The sequence below is a fragment of the Pavona decussata genome, unplaced genomic scaffold (assembly GCF_977016875.1).
Source record: "Pavona decussata unplaced genomic scaffold, jaPavDecu1.1 SCAFFOLD_381, whole genome shotgun sequence".
NCBI lineage: Eukaryota > Metazoa > Cnidaria > Anthozoa > Scleractinia > Agariciidae > Pavona > Pavona decussata.
Window position 1 is genome coordinate 1,360,648 of NW_028145755.1, and position 25,178 is coordinate 1,385,825.

The 25,178-nt window shown below is 40.4% G+C and overlaps 1 protein-coding gene and 1 long non-coding RNA gene across 5 annotated transcripts in view; one reads left to right on the forward strand and one right to left on the reverse strand.

Moving 5' to 3' along the window:
• LOC146452016 (uncharacterized) overlaps nucleotides 1-10,834 on the reverse strand; it is a 50,583-nt gene extending 39,749 nt beyond the window's left edge. The window contains exon 1 of the long non-coding RNA XR_014859876.1: nucleotides 10,551-10,834. This is a non-coding gene — a long non-coding RNA (uncharacterized LOC146452016). The remainder of the gene's footprint in view (nucleotides 1-10,550) is intronic.
• The window catches only part of LOC146452017 (uncharacterized), a 96,244-nt gene that overhangs the window by 33,449 nt on the left and 37,617 nt on the right, over nucleotides 1-25,178 (forward strand). For all 4 annotated transcript variants that reach the window (XM_085098470.1, XM_085098471.1, XM_085098472.1 and 1 more), the window contains 24 exons: nucleotides 384-649; nucleotides 2,930-3,301; nucleotides 3,943-4,125; nucleotides 4,777-4,949; nucleotides 5,659-5,754; nucleotides 6,309-6,500; nucleotides 6,978-7,100; nucleotides 7,291-7,473; nucleotides 7,979-8,173; nucleotides 9,138-9,289; nucleotides 11,330-11,498; nucleotides 12,233-12,367; nucleotides 13,498-13,650; nucleotides 14,004-14,353; nucleotides 15,402-15,567; nucleotides 16,037-16,370; nucleotides 17,029-18,228; nucleotides 19,011-19,396; nucleotides 20,732-20,927; nucleotides 21,513-22,137; nucleotides 22,508-22,761; nucleotides 22,875-23,453; nucleotides 23,918-24,104; nucleotides 24,948-25,162. In XM_085098470.1, the coding sequence (XP_084954596.1) occupies nucleotides 384-649; nucleotides 2,930-3,301; nucleotides 3,943-4,125; nucleotides 4,777-4,949; nucleotides 5,659-5,754; nucleotides 6,309-6,500; nucleotides 6,978-7,100; nucleotides 7,291-7,473; nucleotides 7,979-8,173; nucleotides 9,138-9,289; nucleotides 11,330-11,498; nucleotides 12,233-12,367; nucleotides 13,498-13,650; nucleotides 14,004-14,353; nucleotides 15,402-15,567; nucleotides 16,037-16,370; nucleotides 17,029-18,228; nucleotides 19,011-19,396; nucleotides 20,732-20,927; nucleotides 21,513-22,137; nucleotides 22,508-22,761; nucleotides 22,875-23,453; nucleotides 23,918-24,104; nucleotides 24,948-25,162 (6,884 nt within the window). The remainder of the gene's footprint in view (nucleotides 1-383; nucleotides 650-2,929; nucleotides 3,302-3,942; nucleotides 4,126-4,776; nucleotides 4,950-5,658; nucleotides 5,755-6,308; nucleotides 6,501-6,977; nucleotides 7,101-7,290; nucleotides 7,474-7,978; nucleotides 8,174-9,137; nucleotides 9,290-11,329; nucleotides 11,499-12,232; nucleotides 12,368-13,497; nucleotides 13,651-14,003; nucleotides 14,354-15,401; nucleotides 15,568-16,036; nucleotides 16,371-17,028; nucleotides 18,229-19,010; nucleotides 19,397-20,731; nucleotides 20,928-21,512; nucleotides 22,138-22,507; nucleotides 22,762-22,874; nucleotides 23,454-23,917; nucleotides 24,105-24,947; nucleotides 25,163-25,178) is intronic.

A 25,178-nucleotide genomic window follows, 5' to 3' on the forward strand; every position in this document is an offset into this window, starting at 1 on the left:
TCCAATTGCCGTAAAGGATTGAAATTTGGTAGCATGGGTAAGAAGGTCATATTCTACACGAAAATGCAAAAAGATGGAAAATGAAATTTTCGTCCCAGGGGCACTTTAATGCTTACTTCGCAAAATGTTAAGAAGCTAACCACAGCACAGAGTTGGTGATTTCATCTTAAGCAGCTGTATGTCTTGCCTGGCCATTCTCACCTTCGGTTGTCAATCAACCTGCAGAGCTAGCGTAAACAACTGACAAACAAAAAGATCCATTAATTCACCGAATCAACTTCGTCGCATGCATACAATCTTGACCCCAATCTGTATTAGGAGTGTGTTCTTTCTATGTTGAAAGCTGAACTATAAGTATCTTATTGTGTATTTCATTTATTCAGGTTGAAGTGTCCCCCTGGTCACTGGTGTGAGGAAGGGACACGAACCCAATTTGAACATCCTTGTCCAGCAGGCACTTTTAACAAGGAGATAGGCCTTGAACGACAAGACCAGTGCCTTGATTGTTTACCTGGCTACTATTGTCCACAGGGTGATCAGTACGGTGACAGGCTGTGTCCCGCTGGTCACTACTGTCCAGACAAAACTACTGGTCCTAACCAACACCCCTGTGATGCTGGAACATACACTGAAGAACAAGGAGCACAGAGTAATAATTACATTTCTCTGTACATAAATTAAAGTTAAATAAATAAGTGGGTGATATTGCATGACATTGCAGAATTATTTAGTATGTTAATCTTCACTGAGCTTTTTCTTACAGTTCAGTCTAACCATTTTGAACGTCATTGGATTTAGTCGTTTGATTTTTACTTGCGTATAAAATTAATGTATTACCAAACCTTTGCTTATAAAAATATTTAAAGAGGATAGCAATATTGACCAGGACTGAGGTATTCACGCAAATTCTCTATATCTTTATTGTATACAGGAAGTTTAATTTTAATATTTTGAAGGGGCAAATGTGTTGCTTTTTGGCCAAAAAGTTTCAAAAATGCCCCAAACTTCCCCAGGTTTAGTATGCTTTAAGGGTTGTTATATGCATTAAATGTGGATCCTTTTTTGCTTTTTCCCAAAAGCTGATTTCCAAGGTTTTGATCACATGAAACTGCTGCTAAAGTAGAAGCAATTAAATTCCCAGTAAATGAGCTGTGCCCTAGACTTTCTCAAAGTCGCTCGCTCGCTTCTCATTGAATGGACCTGGAGCGAGCGAGTTTTATCACTTGCAGCGCGCCAAATTTACAGGAGGAATTTTCCTTCTGTAGCATTATCCAATCAGAACCAGCGATATGAAAGTACACGTCAATCAAGCCAGATCATAACCAGATCACGCGCGAAGCTGTTCGAACATACAACACTAGCTCTTCGATAGCGATTGTTATTTCGGTCTACGACCAAGACCTTCTAAATTCCTCGCACTGATTATACGTTCATTTAACGACGAAATTCATGTATGGGTTGCAAAAAGCAAAGTACAGAGATGTCCGCGAACATCAGTGCAAAGTAATCGAAAGTCACTGTTGTGGAAAGGACGTGTTTTTATCGGCGCCTACAGGATGATCGGGAAAAAAAGCTTGACCTTTGAGGTGGCCCCATTCGTTTTCGATTTTCTACGTCACGGCGAAAGAAAAGAGGTTATGTCTGTTTGCTTGGTTCCGGTTAAACGGACATCAACATCAAGAGGCGATCGATCGGTATTTTGTGGCTTTTACAGACCGAGTTATATGCTGCATTTTTAATGAGTGTTTTGATAATAACGAGATAAGCCTCAACCTTGTTCGTTATATAGCAAGCATTTTTCGGCCGTTAACTTGTTCGGTTGTTATATACCGATACGGATTCGGCCGTTATCCCAAACGAGTTAACGGCCGAATTTCGTTCGGTATATAATAGGAAACCCATTAGAGCAGATACATTTTATGTTGTTTTCCAGGGTTTTCCGTCAAGACAGCACTCTGCATGTCATGCTGTGTAGTGCTTTCATTTTAAAATTTATTATTGCAGTAGCAGCGCTAGCAGTAGCCGGTATTATTATTATTATTATTATTACTCGCACATTCGAAGTAAAGCATTTTAAAAATCTTCGCGAAGCGAATCGACATAATTTCTGCAGTCATCAAAATGTAAACAAAATCTTCCCATGAACAGTGTAAAGTACGATACAGTCGTTTCGCGGGGCTGATAAAGAAAATGACTTGTCGTTTCACTGTTCAAATGCGTTGTCAAGGTTTGAAAATGTTTTGCAAATGCGTTGGCCCAATTTTTAAATGATTTTCAACGTATTTCGGTTTCGTTCGGAAACATTCCCAACGTTTTGAAACGCATTGAGAAAGTTTTCCAATGCAATTGTCGACGTTTCCAAAGATGCGTTGAAATGACAAGAATGCATTGAGTTGACAGCTTGACAACTTCGCACCCTGAAAAGTTTGCGCCAAAATGACGTCACTTGATTCGATTTCCAGCAAGGGAAACAAGTCGAGCTCTCGCTCGCTCGCACTCCGCGCTCGCTCGCTCGAGCTCTGATGATCGCGCTTCGCGCTCTCTAAGCTCGACTTGTAAGCAAGTCTAGCTGTGCCCCACCCCTCCCCCCCAAAAAATGAATAAATAAAATTAATTCCTTTTAACTAGTGTTGAGTATTTTTCTTACTTTATTGGCCAAAAAATTGAGATATGCCCCTCAAATAATCTTTTTTCAAAAATAATGTGAAGTATTTGGGGACTGGTGTTTTCTGTGAATGAATGTGTGACATCTGAAAAGCCATTTTACCTTTGAAAGGAATGGTTCCTAAAACTTTCACAATATATCATAAAATTATTTTATTAGAAAACCCACCGACAGCTTTGAGCTCTCAAATAAAACCCATCTTTAACAGACCTTTCTTCCTTTTTACTTTGACCATGGTTAATATGGAATCTATTTTCTTTATAGGTAAATTAGACTGCAAAGACTGTCCACCAGGTTTCTATTGTTTAAGCGGAGCTCAGGAACCTGTCCCTTGCCCCAAGGGTACTTACAATGCCTTGATTCGGAGAGAATCATTGGCAGATTGCCGATCATGTATCTCAGGCATGGCTTGTCCACATTCTGGTCTGACATGGCCACCAGTGAAGTGCGACGCAGGTTACTATTGTCCTGCTGGGTCTTCACTACCTAATGAGACAATCCACGCTTGTCCAGCGGGTACATACACAGACCGTCATGACCTGACGCATGATAGAGAGTGCACCTCCTGCCCGGAAAGGCAGTCATGCGAAGCTGGCACTGGAGGCAAACAAAAACCTCCACAGGAATGTGCTACAGGTGAGGTGTTCTTTTATTTCTGTACAAACTGGAACATTTGACGGGTTTGCTGGAAGAATGCTGTCAGTGATGACTTGGTCTTGGAATCAATTGGCATACAGAGTGGTTCTCTTTTCAGAATCTTAGTTTTGTATTTATTTTGATTTAATGGTTCAAATTTTTTTAATTAGCTTTAATGACTTTAGCCTACCAGCTGAGCCAACCAAAGCAACATGTCAATGATTTCTTTTCTCTGTTTGAAGCCACACAAAAGCAAATCAACCACACATCTGCAGTTCTGCAAGTCTCCTAGGCCAAGTTGTTCAAAGTGTGGTTAGTGCTATTAATCCAGGTTAACTACCACAAAAACCTACAGATTTTGTTCACAGTTAATTATAACCCAGGAAGGCTTTGAACAACTCGATTCTGAGGTTTTAGCAATTTCTCTAATTCAAACCTTTAGGTCATCTCAATCTGTAGACCAAAGTAGCATCCCAAAGCCAAAGCATCCCAAAGCCAAATGGTCAAGCCCATCTCCAGTGAACTCTTCATTTTGTTATGCACATTTGCTAAATGTTTGTTGAAAGAAAATTGCACTTTAGTGCTTTGGATATAAATCTGGTTCTCACAAGTAACAATTCTGACATAATTTTCTTGTCTAGGGCATTACTGTCCTCTTGAAACACAGAGTCCAACACAGTATCCTTGTGTTGCGGGATCATGGACCAACCTCACAAACCTAAAATCACAAGAAGAGTGTTATGAGTGTCCGAAGGGCTGGTTCTGTCTCAGAGCAAGCTCTGCACCAACTGCTTTATGCTTCACAGGACACTTCTGTCCACCAGGTATGTTCACTCAGGAGAGGGGAGGGAGGGGGGGGGGGGGGTTGGAAAGACGACTATAGATTTAAACATTTTTGCTTCAAAAAAGCCTGTGATTTGTTTACTGGCTGGAAATGAAGTAAAGATTTGTCAGTTTTGTGGGGAAAGGGGGAAAGTAAAGTAAAGCAATTTATTTAATGTCTACTCAATAACACAGGGAATGTTTGCACAATCTCCCAAGCCAGAGGCTCATGATATAGTGCTTGACAATAATCCAGATTGAATTGGAATAATAATATTTGGAAATATTGGTTTTTGAGAAGAGGGGAAAACTGGAGTACCCGGAGAAAAACTTTTTGGAACAAGGACGAGAACCAGTAACAAACTCAACCCACATATTCATGAGGCAGAGTCTAGGAATTGAACCTGGGCCACATTGGTGGGAGATGAGTGCTCTCACCTCTGCGCCATCCCTGCTCTGGGGTATAAGAAAATCAATGATTTTGCCAATACTGGTAATGTATCCTGAACTATAATAAAATTATTCCTCCTTTTTAAGGCAATGAAGAATCCAGTTTTAGAGTATAGTTAGAAAGTTTCTTTAAATGTGTACTCTTTACAAAAATAAAGATAAAATTCAAATTCAGATTTATTTTTTGCTTGTTTGTGTAAAAGGAACCAAACGAGGCAATGAATTTCCATGTCCTGCTGGGACGTACAACAACAAGACTGGTCTGGAACGCGTAGAAGATTGTGTACCATGCACAACTGGTCATTACTGTCCCCAAGGAACATCAATTCCAAAGGAATGTCCACGAGGAACTTTCAATGATGTACGAGGAGCCAAGGTAAGCAACACCACTGTGAATCCAAAGCCCTGTGAAAAAGATCCATAACGTAGGAGAGAAATACTAATTTCTGTCTGGCTTGGGTCATTACTAGGGCTGAGATCAAATGCTTTTACAACTTTATGTCCCATTTGTCCCTTTGAAAGCTAAGTAAAAGTGGTTTGATGTCAATAACAGTCCCTACAATTCTGGTGAAACATTCCTACAGTGTGCGACGATTCATAAGAGCATCTGCGTAGCAAGTAGCTTGCGAACGCAGACGTATTTCTGGCCGTCATTTTTTTTTTCGGTTGACAGCCAGAAATACGTCTGTGTTTGCAGGCTATGTAGCAAGCAAAATAAAGTAAAATGCATAGACTGGTTCAGAAATCATTAAATTTATTTGTAGCCCAAAGAAATGGAAATATTTTTCGGCAGTTGAGCACACAAGTATTCTCAGCTACAAAGGTCACCATGTTGTTGACCTATCAAATATATATTGCCTGCAGTATTTAAGTATATTAAGTGTTTCAATTTCACGGGCCTCCACTGATCAGCAAAGTTACCAAACAAAGTTTACAAGGGACGAAGCGATCAATCAACTGTCTGCCCAAATATCCCCCCTAACTATAACTTGTTTGAACATTCATCATCACAAGTTAAAAATAAATGTGGAATATGGGGAAATAATAAATTAAAACTCAGATATTCTCTTTGTGCTTCCTTTTAGAACCAACTTGAGGGTTGCAAGCAGTGTGTAGCTGGGTATTATTGCCCCAACACAGCAAACTATGAACTCACTGCTTGTGAAGTGGCTAATTATTCGGTAAGGAACATTTTTTCTAAATACCACATGAGCTAGTTAATCCAGAATGTTTGGTCAAAATTAATTGCACTGGTTTGAGACAACTGGACCAAACATTGCCATTCCATCAATTTTGAGTTAACCTGTTTCTTTATCATGCGTCTGCTCAGTCAATTTTCAAACCCCAAGGTGTTTAGGGAAAGGATTAATCCTTTAAGCCCCAAAAGTGACCAGCAGTTAAATTCTCCTTATAATACCACTACTTAATCAAAAATGTTGGTTATGAGAACAAAGAATATGATCACCAAAGATGAAATGTTTTGATTTTTGTAACAAGTTCTCCCAACTGGTACTATAACAAAGATACAGAGTACAGTTAGGAGAAGTTGCATGTTGATATTGGGTTTCATAAATATTACTTTTTGCAGCTGGGTAATGTGGCCTCATCTGACTTATGGTCTTCTCAGATCTGTTGGACTAGAAATGTTTTGGTTAGCTCTTAGTCATAAGTCATAAGGCCTTGACAATCTGTTGCTTGTGATTTCACCAGCTATCTCTGCATATTTTTCTCCCAGGGTCCTGGTGCCTTTGTATGTACAACTTGTGAGGCCGGCCATTACTGTGACAGTAGGACGACTAGTAAGGCTGTGATGATCAGCACCAAGATTTGTCCAGCTGGTACACACTGTCCTCCTGGCACAGATCAGAAACCTGACCTGGTCACTCACGCCTGTACAGAGGGTCATTACTGTCTCAGAGGTGATGAGGTAAGGCAACTCAATAACCATCATTGCTTCCTTTCTGTTCATACAGCTCTGTAATGGACTTAACATGATACCAATAAGCTCCCGGGGATCTACCGGGACATTCTGTCACGTGATATTTTATCACCTTAATCACGTGACAAAACGTCCTACATCACTTGTCAAAGATTCCGAGACGGAATTGAAAGCTCGTATCTTAGTATAAATTTTTCAATTCTGAAAAGGAAACTGTTTTGTTTGAAATACAATATGACAGGATCAAGGAACAACTTTTTCTCTAACAATAAAAAATGAATAATTAAAGTAAAACAACTTTGTTTAATGAGGGTGACACTTAACAGTCTGTTATGACTGACAAACCTGTGGCCCTCAGATTCCGGATCAAATTTGAAATAGAATTACACCAATCCACTTAAATGCCTCGGATTTATTAATGGTTGAGAAAGCATTACTCATTTTTGAAGTGACTATATTCAACAGAATGCCTATCCCATCAAGTGTCCAAATGGAACGTTTGGCCCACACACTGGCCGCAAACTTGTCAGTGAGTGCATTAAATGCACGGAAGGACATTACTGTGAGCCTGAAGGTTTGACAAAAGTGGTAAGTTAACCCTAAATCATCGTCATCATCATCATCATCATCATCATCATCACTTTCGTAGCCTAAGTGCACTTTTAGAGACCCAATTATGCCCCTCCAATCCCATAATTGATCAGCCATTCTTGTTGCTGGAACTTATTGTAGGTGCCATCCGACTTCCATTGTAATAAGTTATTAATTTTTTTCTCAGGCTAATGTGTGCCCACCAGGTTATTTCTGTCCTGAGGGAACTGGCTATAGATTTTCACAGCCATGCCCAGTGGGATTCTACAGAAAACTTTCTGCCGCAGTGTCTGTTCAGGATTGCAGTGTTTGCTTCTCTGGTCACTTCTGCGATGAAAAGGGCCTGGCAAATCCTAAAACATGTCCAGAGGTAAGAGGTGTTTATTTGCAGCAGATGACAACGACTGTTCACATTCATGATTAATTAAAGGGGCATTGTCACCCATCTTTAGTGTAATAATGGTTCAGTCTTGTTCAATAACTCTACTAGTGCAAATGAATGCATTTGTAGTTTCACCTTTTCATAGCTATTTTCTATGCCTACCCAGAAGAAGTGTTTGAAGAGCAACAAGCCTTTGGAGAAAAACCATTAAAAGGGTACACTAACTTTAACCATTTGATGACAATGCATGGCTTGAAAATGCCTCTTCATATTATTGCAGTTATCAGCGGTCTGACATAGAAATAAGGCAACTGAGTCATTCTGCATTGAATTGACCCTTTTACCTTGTTTGCTAGCTTTTTTACATATTAAAAACTAAACATTATATTTGAATGTAAGATCAACTTAATAACAGCAATTTATCGCTCAAAGGGAGTGGTTATCACTCTTGAAGATCATGATCACTTGAATCATTTTTGTGTTGTAATTATAGGGCTTCTTCTGTCCTACCGGTACTACTATTCCTCAACCATGTCCAAGTGGTTACTATGGTAACTCGTCTGGAGTTAAGAGAAGTGAGGAGTGTACACCATGTCCTGCTGGCCAGTACTGTGCTGGTTATGGCCTGAAAGAACCCAGTGGACCATGTGACGCAGGTTTCTATTGCAGCGGAAGAGCTTATACTTCTGTAAGTATTGATTTAGGTCTCCTCGCCATTGTTACATCTATTTTTTTTTATTTTTTTTTTGTTTACATTGTATTTGCGGTGGCAAAATAAATAAATAAAAACTAATAGCCCAATTTCGATATATAATACATTATATATATTTTAAATTCAGCCTGAAACAATAAACATCTCTGCGAGGCTCTGCGGAATAAACACATATATACTGTACAATTTATTCCCCTGAGCCTCGAAGTGATGTTATTGTTTCAGGCTGAATTTTAACATATCGAAATTGGGCTATTGAGCCTGTATGAAGAAGAGTACAGGTAGTAATATTTTGGGCGATGCTCAGTGTAAAACCTGTCACATTTTTGTTTGTTTCCTATCTTTTCCGTCACTTGTGAGTTTGGCAGGATTTTTACACTATGGATGAGGCTTATAATTATTTGTAGTTTTGGAATGGGAAAAATTCAGAAACTTTGAGGAACTTTCTTGGATTAAATCAGACAGTGCCTAAAAGTGTGGGTTACAATATTATGGATTAAAATGTTACATTTGATTATGATGAGGACTACTTTAATTTAATAAATTGTATTTGGATAAATGGGCAGCAAAAGGGACCTGTTTGCTTTTTGGCAGGTTAGATGGATAATTTTACAATGGTTTAAGATGATAAATTGAGGAATTTTCAATTGAGTGTCAAACTTATTCACATTTGCTCTAGTGTTGCTTTGTTACACTGTCTGACTGGTTTGCAAAGTTTGCTCCACTTTGTCAACCAATGAGCATGCAAAGCCAAAACCAATCATGCCTTGTTCACACATGTTGATCTGTGCTTGGTACTGGTGACGTGTTTGCTGTGAGTTATGATTGGTTCATTGAGCAGTTTGTGTTTGTGGTGATTGTCAAGAGTAACTGCTTTGGTTTTGGTTGTGCCACACTCAAATTGAGAAGTGCTTTATACAATAAATTTATGTTACAACAGGCACCACCAGAAGGAAGTCCCACAGGAGGACTGTGTCCCAAGGGAGGGTACTGTCCACAGGGTGCAAAGACCCCCGAGCCCTGCCCTGTTGGGAAATACAGTGGTACTAAAGGAAACAAGGAACCTGACGACTGTATCACATGTGACCCAGGGTATGTATACTGTCAATAGTAATGAAAAGCTAAGGTATGAAGTAAGTAGGAGTATTGACACCCCTCCTTGGATGGGATGGGATGTTAGTCCATGACAGGATGCCCAGCATGAAGTGACTAGGAGTATTACTACTCCCCCCTGGATGGGATGTTAGTCCATTACAGGATGCCCAGCATGAAGTGACTAGGAGTATCACTACTCCCCCCTGGATGGGATGCTAGTCCATCACAGGATACCCAGCATGAAGTGACTAGGATATTACTACTCCACCCTTTATGGGATGTTAGTCCATGACAGGATGCCCAGCATGAAGTGACTAGGAGTATTACTACTCCCCCCTGGATGGGATGCTAGTCCATCACAGGATGCCCAGCATGAAGTGACTAGGAGTATCACTACTTCCCCCCGGATGGGATGCTAGTCCATCACAGGATACCCAGCATGAAGTGACTAGGAGTATTGCTACTCCCCCCTGGATGGGATGCTAGTGTATCACAAGATTACCTCCAGCAGTTTGTCAGCGGTCCCCATTCATACACCTGGCTGAAAGGGACAGTGTGGAGCAATGTTTCTGTCTTAGGAAACAACACAGTAATGCAGAGATCAACCTAACCTGGAACCACTGACCCTCCGATCTTCCATCTCTCTGGAAGTCTGACACGGTAACCACTACCCCATTGAGGCTCCAGTATAGTGATGTTTCTTGCTGGATGAAGATGGCTTCACAAAATTCATTGTCAGATTTCTAAATGCCAGAAGGTCAGATTTTGGAATTTCTCCTGTCTGGTCAAGACACAATATGCATCAGAAATTAGCAGATTTCTTTCATGGTTTGTTAAACATTCTCCCATTCTTGAAATTTTCTACTCATTTTCAAACTCTTAGTAGCAGGCTATTTTTTCTGTAGCTGACATCCTTAATAGCCAGCTACCTGCTACTAATTATTGGCCTCAAGTGGTTGACCTTCTTATTATTCCTCTCTTGTCCTTAAAAAACAAACCCTCCTGCATGGTCATTGTATTTTGTTTGTTCACTAAAATGTGTCAAGATTTTCCTTGACAAGTCTCTCCTTCAGTTTTGATTAAGACCATGGGGAACTTTTTTTTAAACCTTTTCAAGGAAAACTTGGTTGTGTGCAACCATTCCGTGTAGAACAGACATGAAGCCACATGCACTTAACCCTTTTATTACACCCGGTTTGAAATCACTGGTGATCCTTGCAATCTGATTGGCTCTCAACAGTGCGATTTATTCACAAACTATTTTTTGCTCTAAATCGCATCTTTTTTTAGCCCATCAAAATGAAAATGAAACCGGGTTTCCTGAAGTGGATAAATAAATATTAATATTGATAAAAAAAACTGTGAGATTTCAAAATGGGTGCAATGAAGTGGTAATTGAACTTTTTGTTGCGCAATTTTGGTCTGAAATCATACTTGTGATTTCAAATCGAACTCACGTAGTGCGCTCGTTCAATTTTGAAATCATGCGTATAATTTCAGACCAAATTGCACTCCACTCAGTTCAATTACCATTATTAACCCCTAATATCAAGTCAGAACAAATTCTCCTATCTTGCCCCCTTACTTTCTTTATAAGAGTACTGGGGAAAAGTTATTAAAATATAAAGAAAATTCACCTTGGGTGATCATATCCTTAATTCTGATACCCTTTAGGGGTTGAATAAAGATTCTCCTATCTTGCCCCCTTACTTTCTTTATAAGAGTACTGGGGAGAAGTTATTAAAATATAAAGAAAATTCACCTTGGGTGATCATATCCTTAATTCTGATACCCTTTAGGGGTTGAATAAAGATTCTCCTATCTTGCCCCCTTACTTTCTTTATAAGAGTACTGGGGAGAAGTTATTAAAATATAAAGAAAATTCACCTTGGGTGATCATATCCTTAATTCTGATACCCTTTAGGGGTTGAATAAAGATTGACATTCCAAGGTGAAATTTGATGCTGATCACTGTAAGGGCTTAAAAAGTTACTTTCTCCCTTCTGCCATCTACACCGTTTGTTTCTCTCTTTTCAGGTTCTACTGCGCAGGTGACACTAACCCTGAACCCACAGGCCCATGTTCACCAGGACACTTCTGTACAGGCGGGGCATCCACTCCAACCCAGCATGTCACACCCGCAGGCCACTTCTCAGCAGCAGCTGCCTCTTCTCCTGTCAAATGCCCAGTTGGAACTTATCAAGAGGTACATTAATAATAACTTTATTACTTTCCAAATTTTGGCTTTTCAAAGTAACTACAATATTCAATAAAATAAGTAAAACTACAGAACAATAATATGATTAAAATCATATACATATAACAGAACAAGAAATTTACAATATATTTAGAACAAAGCTTCTAACATTCTCTTTGGAAATGACGCATAAGCTCCTTTTTGAATGATGCAAGGTTTGTTAGCTCAGTGAGCCTTTCGGGTAAGGAATTCCATAGTGAAACTGCTCGATAATGGAAGGTTCTTTGGCCTGCGGCCATTCTGTACCCTGGGATGTCCATCTTATTCTTGTTCCGTGTGTCTTTATTGTGGATTTCAGACCTCTTTTTACCAGTTGGTGGTAATGTTAATGAGTACATGAATTGTGCAAGTTTTGAGAGGGACTGTTTGAGGTGTCATTAACTGATGTTTTGATAACCCGAGCAGGAGTCATCATCAGAGTCAAATAAATTGTGTTAGTTATTGACATCTCGACTTTGCTGACCAATCATTAAGATTTGTAAAATTAGCAACTTGTCTTACAGAAGAAAAAAGGGTAGAATGACACTTACTACGCAAAACACAAAGAGTGGGGGAGGGGGGATGCATAAGCCAGTAAAATGCCCCAGATAAACTCCCTATCTGTATCATGATGTTGGTTTCAAAGAAGTTTTTAGATTATGAGGACTTTAAAAAGGCAAACAATTAGCTGTTTTGTCTTTCAGACTGATCGTGCGGAACAATGTACTAACTGCACAGAGAAGAACTTCTGTGATAAGATGGGACTGGAATTTCCAAAGACTTGTATTAAAGGGCACTACTGTCCACCCAACAGCATCAAGCCAACGGCTTGTCCACCTGTAAGTATACTATGGCTTTGTACAGATTTTGAAACTGTTTACCCAATTAAGTTTGTAGAGCACATTTCTTTACGCATTGAATCAATCGGTCTTGGGTTTATGACTTGTTCTACCTACTCATCTGACAATAAACTGTCTTGTTGTACAGCTTAATGACCAACAGAGCAGGATTGTACTTGATTTCAATGGCAGTTACATATTATATCCACCTTTGTGCTGCATATATTATTAAACAGTCTTCTTCTTCTTAGCCCACTCAAAGCCCATGAAAACAATGCCAGTGTAAATTAGGTGTTAGTAGCTGTCATTGACACAGATGCACATAAGGATTTAATACAAAACTGCACACAAAAATGCACATACATTTGTATGTTGCTTGTGCTCCCTGCGAGTTGGAGCTCTTTTCTCCTCCAAGTTATGCAGATACTGATTAAAATGATTCACAATTTGAAACTATGTTTGAAGTCAACATAATTGCCTTTAGGAAGTGCCAAACTTTTTTGTGAGCATCTCGAGACTTCTGACTGGTCATCTTGCCAGACCCTACACTAAACCCCTCCAGTTCGTGCCATTATTTCCTCTCCCTGATCCTGTCCTTTACTCCGACCTATATATACTTAATCTTACAGCTGGGGACAAGCTCAACCCTTCCTTGTATTGCATATGTAGTCTCCTTTCCCAGCTTGGGGGGTGGGGGTACTCCCTTACACTTACACTTTGTGAACTTCACAAATGACACTACACTACACTACATTACACTCCACTCCACTACACTACACTGTAATGCTCTGCTTCACCTTATATACTATACTATGGACCAAAGGGTATGATTTTTGAGCCATTTTGGTCTGAATTTATATATAAACAGAGTATAGATTTTAACCATGTTGGTCTTAGGTCTCAAAACGGGTATGGATTTAACGGTATCAGAAAATTTCTGAAAACATTAAGTAGACAATTAATTACATGTTTTGGTCTGAAAAAAGGTTAGGGTTTGGAGAACTGAGCTGCACACCCCTACCAAAAATTCCCAGGAGTGTCCTCCCCCTCTCTGGAGTTTCTCTTGCCTAACACTTCATACTTCATGAGTGGACCTTGGTTAACTCCAAATAAAAATGTTGCTTTTACAGGGTACATATAATCCAAATGACGGAACAGCCACAATACAGTCTTGCCTTCCCTGTGATGCCGGCTTTTTTTGTAAGCAACCAGGCTTGAATTCCACTGAAGGAAAATGCTTTGCTGGATACTATTGTACTGGCGCTTCACCAAGTCCAACTCCAGTAAGTTCTTTCACATCTAACTGTTTGATTAGCACGGGATTCATACAGCTCACAGAAAACCTGGAAACTCATGGATTAGATCAGGTTTTGCCAGCCTCAGTGAAGAAACTGTAACTAGACGAAGTCTGAAAAGTCTATGTTGTCATGGCATTTTGTTGTACATACTTTGTGGATAAGCCCCAGGGCAGGGAATTTTCCTGTTTTTTTTTTTTTTTTTTTGTTGTTGTTGTTGTTGTTGTTTTTATTTGTAGGATACTGTGGGTAGTTTTGAAACCTTGGGAAGTGTTCAGCGTTGGGGTTGCCATTGGGTGTTGATTTAATTGAATATTGTACTATCCTTTGTTTGTTTTCAGAATAATGGCTCTCTCTTTTCAAACATCACATATGGTGGCATTTGCCCTGCTGGATACTACTGTCCAATTGGCACGCAACGTCCATACGAGAATCCCTGTCCAAACGGAACCTACAGCAACAGGACTGGCCTTGAAAGGGAGGATCAGTGTATTGACTGTGACCCTGGTAGGGCTTGCACAGGAGAAGGTCTGACAGAACCCAATGGAGTTTGCCGAGCTGGCTTTTATTGTATACGTAAGGCAACTTCACCTTTCCCTCTTGATGGTATCACTGGGAACATATGTCCATCCGGTTCTCACTGTCCTACCGGAAGTGCTACCTTCAAAGATTGTGTACCTGGGACGTACAGGTATTTAGACTTATTTAATATAATTTCAACAAATTGTGGTATGTAACTCAATCTTGTAGAATATCCCCTGATTTCAACCACCTTGGCCTACAGCGTTGTCGGCAAAGTGTCAGGGAACGTTCTGCACGATTTCACAAGATACTTGTTAAATGTTGGCATATACTAATAAAGCAATAAGCTAATACAGAACTGCTTATGTCAGTTACTAACTAGACACAAAGTAGAGTGAGAATAATAAAGGTTTTTAAAAGTTGAATAAGCTTCTTTTTGTTTGTTTGTTTGTTTGTTTTTTTTTTTTGCTATTAATACCAATACAATCAGGCATTAAAAACTGGTCATCCAATAGGCATATCTTTCACACAATTTCTGAAAGATTAAGTGAATTTTCAGTGGCTTTTTGTTACCCTTTAAGCCCCAAAAGTGATCAGCATCTAAATTCTCCCTACATTATCACTGCTTGATCAAATATACAGATCATGAGAATAAAGAAATGATCAGCAAAAATTCAATGTTGTTATTTTTATGCTTACTCTCCCTACTAATAGCATGAGAAATGTATGAATAACAACGAGAAAAATACGATTGTTGATACTGGGGTTAAGAAAAGTGAGTAACCCTGGCACCCTCGTGGCTAAAACCTTGATGCCAATTCAGGTTTTACAATAACTTTCAAATTCTCATGTGCTAATTGGCTTGTAGCTATTGTCTATAAGAGTACAGACAATAAAAATGATGTCAGATGTAACATGCATCCTTTCTCATTGGAAAATAAAGCCAATTCCCCTTGTACTTTTTCCATGTTGTTACAAAAAAGCAAATTGACAGCAGTTTTCTTTGGGCTATACTCTTATAGGCCACAAGTGATGCCATAAAATGTTCAAAACTTGGCAGGGAAGCCACTTGCCTGCAGCTTGTGGTTCCACTTGAGTTTGGAACATTTTGTGATGTAATTTTAATATTCTTATAGACCAAAGAAAACATGCCATTGATTTGTTAATTAGCTTTTGGTTTCTTGACTGTTCTTGCATTCTTGGTTGTGTTTCTTCAGCAATGTCACTGGTCTTGAAGCATGTCTACAATGTCCAGAACGCTTCTATTGCGAGGGGGCACAAGGAGACAGCAAGAGGCCGATTCCTTGTCCTACTGGTCACTATTGTCCAGCCGGTACGGGGCTGTCACGCCCAAAATGCCCCTCTGGAACATGGAATCCCCAGGTTAGCTTTTGTTGCATCTACATAATTTTCCTCAAGTTGAGGGTATAAATCTTAAACTGATAGTTCATCATGGTAGAAAGATACTAAAAAAGTGGTGACGTCCTGCAAGGAATGTGGATGGTTATCAGTGGACTTTTGTTGCTTTCAGTTTCAGAAAGGAGTTGGGATCTTTCATGGAAAAAAAAAGGGAAAAAAAAACCAGTATGTGGGGCCGTGTAATCAAACAAATATTTTCAACAGAACAGAAACTCTTTAAAAATCCCAACTGGTAGGGAGGCTCACCAGTTGGCTAATTACAAAGTGTGGCTCAGGATTGAACAGGGGACTACCCCAAAACAAACCCAGCTAGTGGTCAGAGAGGGGACTCCAACTTGGGGTCTCTAGATTATATGTCTGGGCCTCCAACCACTTGACCATGTCACCTCCCCTCTCGTGTTGTCTCTTAATGACTCTCTTGTTGTCTCTTTAGCTGAGTCTGGCTCGTGAAAATGAGTGCCCCCCTTGTCCAGCCAAGAGGTACTGTGGGGGAGCAGGAATTGACGCATTTCCAAGCAGTGAATCTGGGAACTGTGATCCCGGGTTTTTCTGTAAGAGGGGTGTGGATACACCACGGCCGAGTCAAAATTTCAGTGGAATCGGCGGCGTTTGCCCTCCAGGAGCCTATTGTCCTGAAGGAACAGATGTACCTGTAGGATGTCCCAATGGCACCTTTTCTAATGTGTCCGGGTTGGAGAGTGCAAATCAGTGCACACCTTGTTCTGATGGACATTACTGTGAGCAGTCCAATCTCACGGAGCCAACCGGTAAGAACTGTTTTGTATATAATGTTAATTTGTTGAAAATTAGTGACATTCCTCGCAGTTAATATGTGATAACTAATTAACAATTAGATTATGAGCTCGAGATTTCTATCGCGTGATAGCTAGCTATCATGCATAGAAATCAAGAGCGAATAATCTAATTGTTTTAGTATAAATCTACTAATCATTCAAAACTAAACAAGTAAATTATCTATATCCTCATCGCAGACACTTTGAAAACGCTAGGAGCGGCCTCCATTTTGTTGAAAACCGCTACTCACTATCTATCACGGAATAGATAGCGAGCAGCGTAGCCAATCAGAGAATGGCATTCGTGATAGAACGCTAGTAGATTTATACTATAAGCATGTATAGAAGAGGTCTGGTTACACATTTAAAGTTGATTTGAATACCTCAATTGAAAACGTCTCATGAATGAGACAGTCTAATTGTTTGGCACTCATATTATTTTCATGCTCCTTGTGGTGTTCATCAATTGAAATTACTTAATAAACCAGCTGAGTCCTGAGTTTAAGTCCTATTGCTCCTTAGATTAAATTGAAACATTTCCAACTCCAAAAGTCACTTCTGATTGTACATGTTACATGAAATTATTCACTAAATTGTCATAACGAAAACATATGCTTCTTACATAAAACAGGAAAGTGTGCACCAGGCTTTTACTGCAGGCGTGGCTCAAATACAGAAAGACCTACCATTGTATCGTCCATTGGAGGACCATGTCCAAAGGGCCACTTCTGTGAACTGGGTACTGCATTCCCAGTGGGCTGTCGAAGAGGAACATATAACCCCAACGAACGAGAGGCCGCTTGCTTTAGGTGCCCAGCCGGGTACTTCTGCCCTGAGAATTCTACTTCCTATGAACCCTACCCTTGTCCCAAAGGTCATTACTGTCCAAATGGGACTGAGTATGCAACACAGTTTCCATGTAGTAAAGGCTATTACAATGGCTTTGAAAAAAAAATGAGCATAGCAGACTGTAAAGCTTGTCCAGGAGGAGAGTTCTGCAATGACTCTGGGCTCATAGAACCTAGTGGACCTTGTGCACCGGGTTATTTCTGCGTCAATGCTGCTTGGACAGACAAGCCACAAGATTATGACAATTTCACATCAGGTGACTGTCTGTGCCCTGCAAACTCTACCGGAGGGGAATGCCAGGAAGGATTTTTCTGCCCAGGTGGTTCCCATGAACCTACTGCCTGCACAGGAGGCTTTTACTGTGAAGGTAAAGGAAAGGATGTGGTGACAGCACAATGTGATCCAGGTTGGTTTTGTACCAGTGGAGCTAAGGTTCCACGTCCATCTGATGGAATCACTGGGAACATATGCCAACCAGGACGTTACTGCCCTAAGGGTACCAAAGTCCCAAGACTCTGCCCAATAGGAAGATTTTCAAATAACACAGGGAATAGTCATGAAGACAACTGCACTCTTTGCACGGAAGGGTCTTACTGTGAAACACAAGGATTAACAAAACCAACTGGGCTTTGTTCAGCTAAATTTTACTGTCCTACTGGAGAAGGTAGTGACAAGCTCAAGTCATGTACAAAGGGACATTATTGTCGTGAAGGAAGTCCTGCCCCAGTCAAGTGCCCTTCTGGAAGCTATCAGGATGAAGTGCAACAAGACTCATGTAAAACATGTCCTGCTGGATATTATTGTGACAACAAGGATAATCTTGATGACTTTGTAGACTATTTGTGCCCCAATGGCTACTACTGTCCCAATGGAACAAGGTTTGCGACCGAGTTTGGCTGTCCAAATGGAACACATGGAAATGGAACACAGCTTACCCATGCTGATGAGTGTGTCAAGTGTCCACCTGGAAAGTTCTGCTATGGTAAGAACAGCTAAAATCAAACAAACAAAAGGACAACTAATGACTATATTTCAGTTCAAAACCCAAATAACCCCTGGCCCATCCCAACAGACACAAACAGCAAAATGAACTTAAGACAGTTGGAAGCAAACGCATGTAAATGGCTTGTAGTGTAGGAAAATACATGCCAGCAGTTCACAATTTTTACTGAGTAACTTAAAACTGATTTGAAACTACAGCTGTAGCACAAGCATTTTAAACCTACTACTGAATGTACTAAAAAGAGACAAACTGATTGACAGTTAATTCAAATTGAATAGTTCCTTGTTTTGAGGGTTGTGTGTCATCTGCTAGGGTGGTATCCCCTGGGGCTTTTAAATTTCATGTAATAACCAATGGAAACTGCTTAATTTAACAGACTTTTTTACCGGTAGGTGGAAGTTAAAAAAAATTAATCCTCTAAGAATCTCGCCAGAAAATGCAAGTTGTCCAAAAAAAGAATGTTACTCTAGATCTCAGTTTGAAAGCCTCAGCTGTATGACACCAAAAATGATTTGAATGTTTAAATTGTTTGTAATGATCGGACACACAAAGGCCATCTGCATTTAGGTTTTTCAGAAATGTACTAAAATAAATGATTTACAAACTGGACTTAAGTTTCTGTTATATGGTGTGCCACTCCCCAAGATACATGTAGTGTGTCACAGGCTACTTCCAAGGATAGCAGTGACTAGAAGCTCTACTTTGGAAACAATTTTTCAGACAGACTTATCAGTTAATCATTGGTCTTTTGATCTTTTCAGGTTCATCGCCAACCTTCACAGGAGATTGTCATGAAGGCTTCTATTGCCGACTGGGTTCCCACACTCCCACACCAACTGATGGTTTCACTGGAGAAGAATGCCCCGTAGGCCATTTCTGTGTGAGGGGTGTTATTGCTCCCGAGAGTTGTCCCCCAGGAACGTTTTCCAACACATTAGGGCTAAGAAGCATTCACGAGTGCACAAATTGTACACCCGGTCTATTCTGCAACGGAAGTGCTCTCACAGCCGAAAGTGGAAACTGTTGGCCACGGTATTATTGCAGTGGGAGAGCAGATAATCCGGCACCACAGGATGGCATTACTGGAGGGAACTGTACACCAGGGCATTATTGCCCCGGAAGAACACCAAATCCTATCCCTTGTGAGGTATGTAATTATCAGGGTCTTGACAATCTGCGAGCCAGTGAGCCATGCGAGGCAGACGTGCGAGGCACTCAGGTTAGCCTTAAAAAACACTCCGGTTAGCCTAAATAGCACTCAGGTTAGATTAAGTAGCTCCCCGGTTAGTTTAATGGTTAGCATTTATGTTGGGGGTTGTTCGTGCCTCGCAAGCCTTGCATGTTTGTCTCTCATGGCTCGCATGCCTCGCACGTTTGGCTTGCTGGCTCGCACATTGGCCACACTCTAATTATCAGGTGAAGGTGTTTAATGAAGCATGTTAAAGCAAGCAGTGGTATTTACCTTGTTTTAGCCCTTCATGTTCCAGTGCCAACATGCATATTCCCCTCACCATTCCTCATATATTTCATATGATAACAGTTGAGAGAATTTGGTTAGAATGTATGTGACAGAATTTTTATTATTCTTGTATGAAAATTGAAAAAAATCCTCATCAGTTTGTCTTCCCCATGTTTGAGGTGTTTAAAAGCGGCCAGAACAGTCAGTTCCTAAATGGAGTAAGTTCTTAATCAGAGAAATGAGAACTGGCATATAACAAAGCCTTCAAATTGGACAGTTTCATCCATGAAATGACTGTGCCTTGTGCCAGGGGAAAAGCTGAGAATACAACTGAAGGAGCAAGCAAGTGCTAGTAGTGATCAGCATCTTATTTCTCTTCATACTATCACTATTTCATCAAGCATACAAGTTACGAGAATGAATGGACTGATCACCAAGAAAGATAAAATTGTATTTATGTTTAAACAAATTCTTCCAACTAGTATTATTAGAAACATATGAATGCCATTGTTGATATTGGAACTTAAAGGAGTACTTAAAGGGACACGGTCACAGCAATTTTGCTATATTTTCGTCAAAATGGCTCAAATATTTGACAAAGAACCTTTTTTCTACCATGAAATTGCTGTTAGAGCACCGGGAAGGAAATATCAAGGGATTTTTCCAGGGAAGAACAAACTATAAGCAGTTTTTGACGACTTCTCTACAATACACAGGAGGAACTTGAAAAAATTGGCCAATTTTTTCAAGTTGCAATCCATTTCCATCCTAGCCATCCCCAGCCAAAGATAATTAATACTAGTTTCCGTGCATTATTAGGGTTATTGTTAACAAAACTGAACCATTATTTTGACGATTCCATCGATTCAAATATGTTTTTTGGCTATTCAAAGTAACAAAAAAACTGGCGACACTGCCCCTTTAAGGGAATGAAAAATGTCAACCAATATCTTTAAATGCTATGAGGGTAAAACAACATTTTTGAGGTACCTCACTACTTTCTTTTCATTATTGTTACACTAGGATGGAACATACATGAAGGACCCTCTTGCCGATGCCTGCTTGGACTGTCCTGCAGGATTTTACTGTGTGGACGACAAGAGTCAAGACCCCAAACCATGTCCACAGGGATATTATTGTCCGGTAAAAACAGGGTTCAACTGGAAGCCGTGCCCCAAGGGAACATATGGTGATAGAGATGGCCTTTCTAATATAACAAGTAAGTGTCCCTTTGGTGATATATTGCTACAATACATGGAAGTGTTAATCAAATCTTATTTCATTGCTCAAAGTTAAGAATTTCTTACACAGACTTGAAGGTTAGAGCCATCTTGCATTTTACAGGAGGAAAGTATGGCTTGTTGGCTTTCATCTAGAATAGCTGCTATTAAGGACTCGATCCAGAGTGTTAACCAGGTTAGAAGCATAAAACAAACATTACATACCACAGGAAAGTGCTGTTTAGTAACTTAAAATTACGTTTTTAGCATTATCATCCCCTTAATCATTATAAATGTTATCTTCAGCCTTCCCCACACCATCATGCTCCTCCTCTTTCTCCTCTTGCTCCTTGTTGTCATCATCGTCATCATCATCATCATCATCAGGTCTCTAAGTGGAGAACTGAGCTTCTTGACATGCATGATAAAAGCACCAAAATAGCTTTTGCCTAAATATTCACAATAAGGACCTCATCTAGGAGCTTGCTGTCAAGCCCCTGACAAAACTTTTGATGGCAACTGCAACTTGTCAAAATGTAATGTCAAGTTTTCTTATTGGAGTTGTCCTTATTTGCCTCTTGAAGGTTGTCGTCCCTGTGATTCTGGTAGATTCTGTGCTCATGAAAATGCAACAACTGTTAGTGGACAGTGTAGTGCTGGTTACTTCTGCCGTCGTGGTGCTAAATCAGCAACACCAAGTGCAAGTGCTGATTCAGGACCTTGCCCGGAAGGACATTACTGCCCTGCTGGCATAGGGGAACCGGAAAAATGTCCAAAGGGAACTTACTCCAATGTACAGCTCCTAGAAAATGTGAACCAGTGTCAAAATTGCTCGGAGGGCAATTATTGTGGAGAGCTGGGACGCAGAAATGTTTCTGGACCATGTGATCCTGGCTTCTATTGTCTCAAGGGATCAGAGATCCCCAATCCACCAAATGTTACCGTATCTGGTGGGCCATGCCCTGTTGGACATTATTGCCCTGCAGGAACCTCCCATCCTTTGGGCTGCGAACCTGGAACATACAATGATCGCACAGGCCAGTTTAATTGTACATCATGTTGTGCAGGGTACTACTGTCCGTCAAATTCAACAGCATGTGTGCTGGAGTGTCCACTGGGTCATTACTGTCCTTTAGGAACTGAAGCACCTTTTGATAATCCTTGTCCCAAGGGTTACTTCAACAATAAAACGAGAAGGCAAAGCCTGAGGTAACTTTTTTCATACTTCTTCATCACCTAGTTCTTATTTAAGCACTTAGGAATGGAATGAAATTATTTTTAGCAATGCTTAAGTGACGACTGCCGTCACATTCCATGGGTGCTTTCCGGCTCACATTGTTTGTTGTACTCTCATTCAGGAGGATGTGCTTGAGTAAGGTGCTGGCTAATGGTAGATGCATTTTGGGATGTTTGTGGAATAATTATACTATTTAATTTTTGTGGTGTTGAGTACATGTGCCAAGTATGTCAAATTTGTACTGTATGTTACTTTTGGTAGGTAGTTAGGGATTTTAGGAGGAAGATGTACCATTTTAGATGTACAGCATGTGTTGATATGTTGAAACATTTTCATTCACAGTGATTGCACTCCATGTCGTCCTGGCAAGTTCTGCGACAAAGCAGGCCTCGAAAACCCAACTGGTGACTGTGCAGGGGGTTGGTATTGCGTACGTGGGGCTTGGTCCGATAAGCCAACTGATGTTGGTGCTCTTGGCTACTGCAATTCTTCCAATGGAACTGGATGCTTCTGTCCCAATACAACAACAGGGGGTGTGTGCCAGCAAGGGTTCTACTGTCCTAAGGGATCTCATGAACCAACGCCATGTTTGAGAGGTAACGTTTCTCTAGTAACAATTATGTAAACATTCTGCCCTCCTCAGAGAACATAGCAACAACCACAAATTGCATGTTTTTATTGCATTTCTGAGATATTTTTTGTGTCTTAGGACATTACTGTGCTGTTGCTGAACTTTCTAATGTCACGGGCCCCTGTGATGCTGGTTATTTCTGCAAGGAAGGTGCCAAGTTTGCTGATCCAACTGACAATATAACAGGAGGGATATGTCCTAGAGGTCACTATTGCCCGGTAGGAACATATGATCCAGAGAAATGTCCTGAAGGAACATACTCCAATTCTACCTCCAATCAAAATATAAGTAGCTGCCAGCCTTGTATACCAGGACACTATTGCGGTTCTAGAGGTCTTGAGCTGCCATCTGGAGAGTGTAATGCAGGTTTTTACTGCCCAGGAGGCCAGAAGACAAGCTCACCAGTTGCATATACCTGTACGCCTGGACATCAGTGTCCTAGAGGAAGTTCATACCAGGTACCTTGTGACAATGGAACTTACCAGGATGAGTTCCAACAAGGAACATGTAAGATCTGCCTTCAAGGTTATTACTGTGATGGAACCATTCTCAATGCAACTCACTGCAGTCATGGGGTTCAGTTCCCAACCCCTTGTATCAAAGGTCACTACTGTCCCAGTGGGACTAGATTTGCACGGGAGCACAAGTGTCCAGCAGGTAAGGAAAATGGTTATTACATTGTAGTTTGCATGTATGTTCAGGAATGCATAAGCCAAACAAAAAAAGATATGAGTGAAATCTTTAAGTTTGGTTTTTCCGTCTAGAACAATAGCCCAATTTTGATATATTAAAATTCAGCCTGAAACAATAAACATCACTGCGTGGCTCCGGGGAACAAACCCATATAAACTCTACAATTTATTCCCCGGAGCCTCAAAGTGATGTTATTGTTTCAGGCTGAATTTTTATGTATCGAAATTGGGCTATTCCAGTGCGCAATACATTTAAATGAATTCAAAGTATTTGTGTCAACTTTTCTTGGTGTCTTCTACTTCAGCAATTTTGGTTCAATGATCATACACCTGCAGTCTGGGGCTCAAGAAAACTTGTGAGATTACATGCACTCTTGACCACTGTTTTTCAGAACTGTTACGTTTTAAAATAAACATTTATTCTTCCAGGAACCTTCAACAACAGGACTCATGGAGAGAGTGTTGCTGACTGTACTGATTGTCCAGCTGGCAAGTACTGTGCAGGTGAAGGAAATGAGATATGGACAAGTGACTGCTCACGCGGATTTCACTGCATCGGCCGAGCTGATAATGCCTCTCCAAATGATAGAGTCACTGGAGTCATTTGTCCAAAAGGGTGAGCCTCTTTTGTCATCTTTGTTTCTCTAGTTTGTTCAACCTGCAATGGTTTGAACCCAGAAGTCGTCATAAGATTGTACATTGTGATCATCTGGGTGAGTGTAGTCCTGAGAAGGACTGTTTCAAGTGACAGTGACTGACGTTTCAAAAACCTGAGCAGAAGTCATCATCAGAGTCAAATCTAATTTGTCTCTTTGAGCATTCATTTGTTACAGTTTAAAATTAATCCTTTAATTCCCTCTTTGATGTACAGGTCATGCAATCCGTTTTTAACTTCAGAGTTCATAATGGATTAACGTTTTAAGGACTAACTGAACTTCTGTAGAGTACAATTTAAGCTACAGACAGCGAAATCCTCACTCTGTTCAAACGTTTGGGCCATTCTCTTCTCAAAGTAAAGTGTAGTCGTTAGTTCAAAGACTGTACTATTAAAGGTATCACCCCATCTAGAGCTTGAATTACACACTAGTTTGGTCTGAAAGACTGAAAACAGGTTTGGATTTTACAAAAACTGGTATGGGTTCTTCCAACCAGGCCTTTAAATGGGTATGAGATTTAAAGGCTGAGTTTGAAAAAAGGGTATCGGAAAATGAAATATTTTGTCCTGAAATAGAGTCTGGGTTGGGAGCGCTGAGCAGCACTCTCCCACCATAAAATTCCGAGGATTACACCCCTTGGCCTCACGATATCACTAGCTATAGGACTGTGGTTAACTATTCAGACATGACAATGTGTTCTGCAGTGAAATCCATTGCCAGATTGCCATTGCCACCTGAAGTAAGGGATTAAATCTTTGTTTACCACTAATCAAGCTAGAACTTTTCACTTTTTTTTCCTACAGTCACTACTGCCCAGCAGGGACACCCATTCCCATACCTTGCAAGAAAGGTACATATGGACCCACGGAACAGCTTGGCTCTCAAGCAGAGTGCAAGGATTGTGAACCAGGGGAATATTGTGCAGTCGATGGCCTCAACCAAACATCTGGCAACTGTTCTGCAGGTTATTTTTGCCGGCAAAATGCATCTGTAAATGAACCTACTGATGGAGTGACTGGTTAGTATTTAGGATA